Here is an 8,977-nt window from a genome sequence, read left to right on the forward strand (position 1 = left end):
TGTAAAAAAATAAAAATAACTGAGAAAATCGCCTTTGAAGTTGTTCAAATTAATTCTTAGCTATTCATATTACTAATCAAAAATTAAGTTTTGATATATTTATGGTAGGAAATTTAAGAAATAACTTCATGGAACATGATCTTTACTTAATATCCTAATTTTGACCCATACATTGTTTTTTTGGCTATTGCTAAAAATATACCCCAGTGACTTAAGACTGGTTTTGTGGTCCAGGGTCATATATGTCATAAGAGAATTTTGAAGTCTGGTTTGATGGTTTTAGAGTGGTTTCAGCACTTGTTAGCTGGCCAGGTTGGGAGACCACCAGGCCAACCATCTAAACCAAAGCCTAACCCACCTAAGACAGCCAAACCACAGTGTCATAAGCTTTAATACTGCATAATTTCTTCATTTAATCAGTTATTATTAGGCAATAAGTAATGACCTGGCATTGTGGCTAAATGTAAATAACCTTGCGCTACTTTTGCTAAATTACAGTGCCTGACCACAGCACTATTATATTAAGCTACATAAACACTGAATAATTCTTAACTGAATACAAAACGGCAGGGTATCATTGGCTATAAAACCATATGGCAATAAGTTAAAGATTTTGCCTGTTGGTCATAACTTTTAAGCGTGAAACTTAGTCACTGACTATTTGTTTTGGAATAGATTAGATTTGATCCGTCAAATGTATCCTGTGATGTTGTGTTAAATGTTACTCTCAAAAAATACATAAAAGTATTATAAACGGGTGTTATGGGATATTTTACGCTTTTCTTTAAGAGCACATCACGCAGATGATGCCTTGCGCGCGACAGAAGCATCTATACAATGATCAGCGAGAGAAATAAGAAATAAAGACCTGAATCCGAAATACCTAAAACCATGGAGGAAAAAGATTAGGATAAGAGACTATTACTCGCATTATTAATCCATCAGCCCTGGCTAAGAGGTAGAGAGGAACTTCTGCTGACTGTGGTCAATGATGACTTGGTGGGATTTTTACTTCTCTCTTTATCTTTTTATTTTTTCTTCTCTCACACTTTTTTTATATGGAAAAATGTGTTTGAGAAGATGTTTGGAGATGTTAAGTTTTAAAGCACACCTTCAAACATTTTTAAACATACTAGTTTAAGGTCCATACACGGGCAACTTCAAGACACCCCACAGAGTGGAGGTGCAGGAAAGGCCTCTCTCACATATGTATCAGTTCATTCTCATCCCCTTCCTTCCCCTTCCCCATCCTCCCTCCGCTTGGTTCACTCAGAATGGTCAATAGTATTATGTTCTACATGAATGCAAGTAATATTTACAGCCATGTTTGGTATCATCTGGGCGAGTGGTACAATGGTCTCAATCCTACACTGGTATATCTCTGGAAACATTAAACATAGTTAGTCTCAGGCTCAAGAGCTGCTGCATCAGTGTCAGTTATATCTTACAGAGTGTTTCTTTGCTCACAGAGATGGCATTCTCCTGGGTTCGCCGTATCTGTGGCCTCCACCTTTATGAGCTCAACTTGCAGTAGCAGTTACAGCCTGGAGAGCTCACCTTTAAAGGGCCACTTCCACAGCACAAACAAGAGACACCAGTGAGAGAGAGAGATCGCTGTTCCTGTGAGTATCATTGCCGATGTCAAATTCATAGATTTATAACATTACTAATCTTAAAATGCACTGGCGATGTTAGTTTAGATTGGAGAAAATAAACACTACCGTTCAAAGGTTTGGGGTCTCTTAAGATTTCTCTTGATCAAAAATACAGTAAAAACAGTAATATTGTAAAGTTTAATTGTAATTGAAAATAACTGTTATTTTATTATATTCCACAATATTTTTCAATAAGATATTAAGACAAAATTTCTGATTGTCATGAAGGGATCAAGGCTCTCAAAAGATTTTTTTTTTCATTGCAGGAAATGAACTGCACCCTGTTCCTGTTAGCCGGCTACGCCAAGTATAGGCAAACTTATACCTGGATTGGATCCAATCATGAGAGCCTAGTAAACGTCGGAGAAACTGATACACTAGTCAAAGATACACCAATGAAGCTGAAGTCAATCACAGACTGAGTTTCAACATCCAAAGGTTTTAAGATCTTTAAACATTTTTATTTATATTTATTTATCTTTAAATTTTATTGGCCATATTTTAAAAATTTTATTAAAAACACTTTCTTTATGTTCCTGAATCAAAGTTTTACTGTCTTTTTTTAAGGTTAAAGATTATATATAAATAAACATACAGCTTACTTTAGTGGCTTTTGGTGGTTGTACATCCATGTATTTTTGTGTTACCATAATGCATATCAACCCCTTATCACACCAGAAGGACAGTGATCAAACATCTTACCTTTACCAAATATTTAGCTGTACTTTTTTTAATGTACTTTTGATTTTACAAGGGTCTTACATAACACACAGACCTTTTATCTGCCCTGTAGAAACTCATGTGTGGGACATAGTGAGTGAGGTGGTGGGACTGTGCACCATGCCGCCTCCAGACAACCCCTTCTCTTTGGACATGCGCTACCTCCAAACCCTGTCCCTCCCAGAGCGCTTCCTGGTCACTGGGGCCCTCCTGAATTTCCTGGAGATGATTGTAGTTCAGGGAATCCGAGAGGAGCTGTTCTATGATCTGGGTGAGCACAGAGTCTGGGAAATCTAGGATCCAAATATTTTGAATGTTCTTAGTCATTGTGCTGATACGATAAGGGGTATGAGTAAGAAAAACAATACAAAAATCTAAACAGCAAATTCTTAGGCCTTCTTCCTATATCCTGTGTCTGTTGCATATATTCATTTCACTGTACCGAATTTTTCTGTCTAGAGCCGCAGTGGTTACTGGTTTTGGCCTTAGGTTAGAGTTTACCATCATCCTCTAACACACTGTTTCCCTTACTTTGTGTTTTAGGAAGAGTTGAAGCCGCTGAGAAGACTTCATTTCCAAAACCTTTCTGAGGTCCAAAGGTTTCAGGGTAGCAGCAGGACTCAAAGTCATTTACCCACCAAATGAATATGGACAACAACATCCAAGAGTATTAAACTCCAAAGGATCACTGCTTTTACCATTTGGGCTAAAACTCCAAACATTAAAATCTAGAACTGTAAAAATTTGAACCATAAACTAACATGTTTATATATATATATGAGCATTAATTTATGTATAAACTAAGAGGTTTAATAATGATAGCTTTAGCCACTTTAAGCGTCTAAATATCAGCCATGGCATGTTTTTGAGAATTACGTACGTCTTTGAAAAGTTATGAAATCAGACCAGGAGCATTTTAATCCCTGGCATTAAAAGATTTGCACCCCATGAATTACACAGAAACTGCTCCCTCTTTAAGGATCCAATCTGTCCTGAAATTCAAGTAACAACTGGCTTTTTAAAAGTTATTGATGTCTTTGTGTTTAATGAATTAAAAGAATACAGGCCACAAATGTTTCATGTATAAAAAGTTTAATATTCCATAAAATACATTTAATATTTAAATACGTACATGAAAATAGTACAAGAACATTCATATAACATTAAACACCTCATAAAGCAGACAGAACAGATCCAACAACAGATCTGAGGTCATTGTAGTACGAGATACGGTTTAATATGGCTTTAAATAAAATCCATAAGGATAAAATGGGAAAAAAATCTTTTGATGTAATTGGCGTAACATCAGGCAGAATTTCTTATACCATGAGGCACTGACTGTATACTACTGTTATATATGATGCAATTCTTAGTGTGTGTATGTAACAGTGTGAAGAAAATAGCCACTTATGGTGCTGGACAATCTTTTCTACTAGGAAATCTTGATTGTTCCAGTCATGCGAAGCAGGGTGTCCTTGTTTCAGATACTTGGTTTATGCAACTAGGCCACTTAAAAATGTGATTTATAACTACACGTAACTGCAGTGCAAAGATGCTGTTTTTTCAAGGACATGACGTTAACGCAAGCATACCTTTAAATCAGTCAGCATTCTGATGTCTTAAGCTGTTGCCAGGAGACCGTTACTTACTTGGCTTTTTTCTTTTTAGACAAAAATGGGCTGATGTAGTGAAACAACTTGCAGTTACAGAAAAAAACCGCCTCAAATAATTGCTGGAATGCAGGTGGTTGGAGAAAATATTCTCATTTTAAGAGAAAACAGCAATTAACAGCATTAACTCTGTTCCTCTTTATCTGTTTGGAACCTATGCTTCAAGTTCAAAGCTTGAACAACTCAAATTATGAATTAAAAACCTTTTAAAAAATGGGAAACTGAGGTAAAACCAGGCAAAGCAGGATATGGCTATAATAGACCAACCAGAAACAAGAATCAGTACCTCTGTCTTTCCAATGCTAAATTACAACCAGTGCTGATTGTCAAGTTGGTATACAAATATGCAGTAAATAATACAACATGGTCACATTGAGGGTGTAATATTAATTCAATCATCAGTAACAATATGTGGAGGTTTTGGCCATATGAAACAGTTTTCCAAAGCAATTACTTTGATGTCCTGGTCCTGCTACTGTTTACCATCATGCATCCACCCACTTTCCACACAGATCCTCATCTGACACCTCTAATACAAACAAAAACTGTCTCACTGCTCATCAGTCACATCAGCAAACTACCCAGACATGTACTGTACACTGACTTGAAAAACTCAACTCTGTGATACATACATGGCTTTAAAACTAGACACCAGTTCAGCTCAGATGAGCAGCTTTGGTACTGTCTCATAGTCCTTAAGCAAACTGAGATGAAATTTAAACCAGCGTGACTGAACCTATCAATTTCCTAAACCAAACAATGATCTCTAGAAATCTATTTTTTATCACTTTGGTAAAGTCAAATGCGGTGGCTGTTCAGAAACAGACTCTGCACTTGAGTTGCAAACTCTTATCAAAGCTCAAAAATTCCATCAGCTGTAGGTGTGGTTGTTTTTTTCCCTCACATTCAACGCTGGAAATTCACAAGCATCCCAAAATGAATGTTGTCGATAATCAGGGTGGGATGGGAAACATCAGTGCCAGTTGTCGCTGTCAGAACCTCTTCTGGAAATGGCACGGAGAGGACTGCGGGACACCGACCCCCTCTTTTTCCAACGGACTGCAACACAAAATCCAAAACAAATACAGTTACAACTCTGAAATAGAGAAAAAGAGCATTGAGGAAATGTAAAATAATAAAAGATTCTAATGGTTGCATTCATCACACTCATTTACATTAGATTAAATCATTTGGCAGATGCTTTTATCCACAGCAAATTGTATTCAAGGTACACATTTTATCAACTCATGACCTTGGCATTGCTAGCACCTTTCTATTTGAGCTACAGGAATACTGTACTCATCTGTCTTCACTTTGTCCTGCTTCAGCTCACCTTTTCCCAAACTAGCTGGCAATGTTGACCCTTTGGGTGCAGTGGGCGTTCCAGGAATCTCTGGCTCTTTAGTGATTCCTTCCCCTTGCGGCAACTTGGCACATCCACCCTGCCAGTCGTTGAGCGCTTGCTGAAACGACATTGCTAGGCAGGCAGTCATGTCCTTTGCCCTTTCTGCCCGACTGCACCAGAACACTCTGCATTGTAGCTGCTGACCGGGCTGCCTGCAGATATACAGAAACACATTGGGTCTGGCCGTGTGCGAAGCACAGTATGCGATATCCTGCAAGTAGGTCTTGGTGAGCTGTCTTCCAGTGCTTAGTTCTTTAACTTCTACGTATCGCGGTCGCACTACCATGGCATGATCTTTAGAAAGCTTCCCAGGCGCCCCATCCAGGAGTTGATCGATGGCATCCTCCGCCTGCTCTAAGTCCAGGGAGAAGATCTTCTTGGTGCCAAGGTAGTGCACTTTGAAGAGGGGATCGCCGTGAGACAGGCTCTCTGTGCGGTCGCGACAGAATCGCCGACGCAGAGCCGCTGGAGAGTTTTTTAGAGTTTGCATCAGATGGAAGGAGGCCAGGGCCATCATGGGAGAAGACAGAAGCGGAGGCACTTTTTTGGAGTCACAGGGATGCTTCTGCTTATCCAGTAAGCCTCCCAGTGTGGCGCAGCTGAGTATAGCCTTGAGATCTAAAGCAAAGAAGGAAGAGAAAGATGTTGTCATGATCATGAGGTGAAAATCTCAACACAACATGCTCTTTACCCCAATGAGATATTTACTTGTGTGGTCCAAGTGTTACTTTTCTTAACCATGTTTTTCACTTCATACGCACTACCTTAATGTTTAAACATAAAATGACCCAGAACATTATGTGGCAATCCGACTGCAGCTGTCTGTCAGCTCTTCATGGAAAAATGGCTACAAATAAACCCACACCCAAGATCTCAGGATAGGATCCGTTTCAGTCCAGCATTAACACACACTTATGCATTGTCTCCTCCTGCATGCAGCACAGGAGTTTCAAATATTAAATAGGCAGCATTTGCGTAGCAAGAGTGGAAGAACGTCTGTCGTCTGTGAGTCATCCGAGACACTGCTGGAAAAAGGACAATAACAAACGTGTGTAGGGACATCGAGAGGTACTTTTCCACTTCAATTCAGCAATGTTTAACTTTACACCATTTTAAAGGGGCTTATTTATAAGATTTTGTTCATGTTTAAGTTATATTTAGTTCCAAGTCGGGATGGACTGACTGACATAAAAATTCTGTCAAAAGTGAGCATGCACACAAGCAACTATTCAATACTGATCCTTATAAATAAATATCTAACATAGACTGATAATCAATATGGTACCAAAATATCATGCATCCTGCAGCTGATCAAGAAACTACGCTCTATCTACATTGACATATGACCTTGCCAATAGTTCCTTTCTTACCCTGCTTCTTACAGCCCAGTTCAAGCATTTCTTTTAATTATATACTTAGTGTGTTAAAACATGCACATCACCCATTTCAAACATGTATTTTAACAAACCTGTGTTAACATGCCCTTGAGGGCCTCATTATGCCAAGTCTAAATGCACAGAGGGGTGCTGTAGTTCTGCCTTGCTGAAGTTATGTAACACTTGCGGCTGGTTTTTCTTTTGTCTCGTGTTCCCAAAAACATCTCACTTTTATTCCCACATCATACCTGCCATGTGGCTGATACCATTGTGCTGCATTTTATTTTTTCCGCTCTCATTTTTTTTTTCTGGCCCATTATTTCAACATCCCCAGACGCTTCTGATGTTTGTCTCGACTCAGACCTCCAACTGTTTTTCCTCCAATCCCTATTGTTAAGGAGAAACTTTCTACAGGAAACAGCTGTAGACGGCATCAAAATATTTCTTGTCCCAAACACAATGGCGTGTAATAGCGTGTGTCAAGTGAGAAATGCAAACAAGAAAAAAACCTAGACTGATCTGATTTACAGGCAGCAAGTAGACACACAAACAAGCACATCTGAAAGGAAATGACCTTTCCTTTAGAATACCTTTGTGAACATCTGAACCAGAATGTACTTTGTGAAATGTCAAAAAAAAAAAAAAAAATTAAGTTGGATAATCACAAAATTTGTCCAATGTGTTTTGTTGCCTCATTTGCTGTAAAAAGAGACACTCAGATATACTCATGATAAGAACATTCAAACACAGTAGGCATAAATTCTGATGATTATCTCATAGTCGCAGACTAATAATACAGACAAGCAAAATAGCTGCTTTAAGTGAAAGTCCATCTTTAACTTTACTCAGAGGCCCTGATATGGTCATCCACATCTTTTCAAGAGTTAATTATTACAAACCAGTGCAATTACCTCATAGTGGTTGACTGATATTGCTTTTTTTAAGTAACTGATGTCATCTTGGTTTTACTGGGACTCCAGTCAGGTAAAATGATTAAATACAAATTTAAGAGCAGTAAATGATATTAACATGAAATAAAAAAAAATTTGTACACAGTATTTGTTCAGTTGACTAATGGCCTGGGAGACATCCATCACTAGTTTACAGTCCATCAAGAAAGTCAAATACACAATTATGAAATATCCCAGCTAAAGACTAAATAAGCTGAAACCAGTAGCCACTTTTCAGTGGGTCCGGTTGGAAGACAATCTTAAACTGGTACAACTTAATTAATAAGGGCGGCAGAATTAATAAATATTATTTTTATCAGTGAAATACTCTCACCTTTCATGCAATCTTCGCTTTTGGTCCGGCACAGGTCAATCATGCGTCCTCCACAAACAGCTAAATGGAAAGTAGACGTCCAAGCCGTCGTAAAACTTTTTTCACCAAAATCGAAATTGTAGCGGTCGTGGCGCTTCACGATATACTAAGACGAACGCGCTGTTTCACAATGTCGGGAGTGGATATGGTTCGAGACAAACGCATGTTCTCCTGGGCGTGGGAAGCGCGGATCTGCTTGCCTCAATGTACGCTCTGACAAACCGAATGAGTAAGGCGCGCGTCTGTAGCGCTGTATTTGAGCGGCGTGGGCACGCCTCCGCGGAGAGATGTGAGACAACGATGAGGACACAGAGTTAACGAGTGCTGGCAGTGTATGAGGAGGGTGTGGGCAAAGTTCAGCCCTCAGGAAAGCGTCAACTATGTACCCAAAATAAGATTCACCAGGGACAAAGACAACGTATCTTTGCGCATATGGCCGGTGGTAAATGCCACTGGTTGTCAAGTGGATATGTAAATGCATGATACAGATAGCATCGAATTTGCTGTAGGTACAAAGACTGATATAGAAACAAAACACCTGCATGTGTTTGTTACTATATTTAGTAGTTTTTGCACGTTCAACATAACTGGTGTGTGCTTACCTGCACGTACAAGAAGCTATACAATGTGAGTAGGCCTATATAAAATATAAATGAATGGCAAAATAAATCACAAGTGTGGAGCTTAGTCAGTATTAGTAAATTCACTTTATTAAACAAGCTAACACCTGTAGAAGAAATCGGGAGTGTTTAGGGTGAAGTACCATTATGACCTCCACCTTCCTTAAAGGGACAGTAGAATTTGTAAGACTTATATAACATTATAACT

At 38.8% G+C, this 8,977-nt stretch overlaps 1 protein-coding gene across 1 annotated transcript; it reads right to left on the minus strand.

Annotated features, from left to right (window-relative positions):
* Positions 1-3,450: 3,450 nt before the first annotated feature.
* Positions 3,451-8,450, minus strand: LOC109066052. Its single transcript, XM_019083036.2, has 3 exons — positions 8,111-8,450; positions 5,379-6,068; positions 3,451-5,104 (listed from the first exon to the last, which is right to left on the minus strand). The coding sequence occupies exons 1-3, from the start codon at positions 8,151-8,153 to the stop codon at positions 5,019-5,021; spliced, it is 819 nt and encodes a 272-aa protein (XP_018938581.1). The 5' UTR covers positions 8,154-8,450; the 3' UTR covers positions 3,451-5,018.
* Positions 8,451-8,977: the final 527 nt, after the last annotated feature.

Source organism: Cyprinus carpio, chromosome A7 (assembly GCF_018340385.1).
Source record: "Cyprinus carpio isolate SPL01 chromosome A7, ASM1834038v1, whole genome shotgun sequence".
Taxonomy (NCBI): Eukaryota; Metazoa; Chordata; class Actinopteri; order Cypriniformes; family Cyprinidae; genus Cyprinus; species Cyprinus carpio.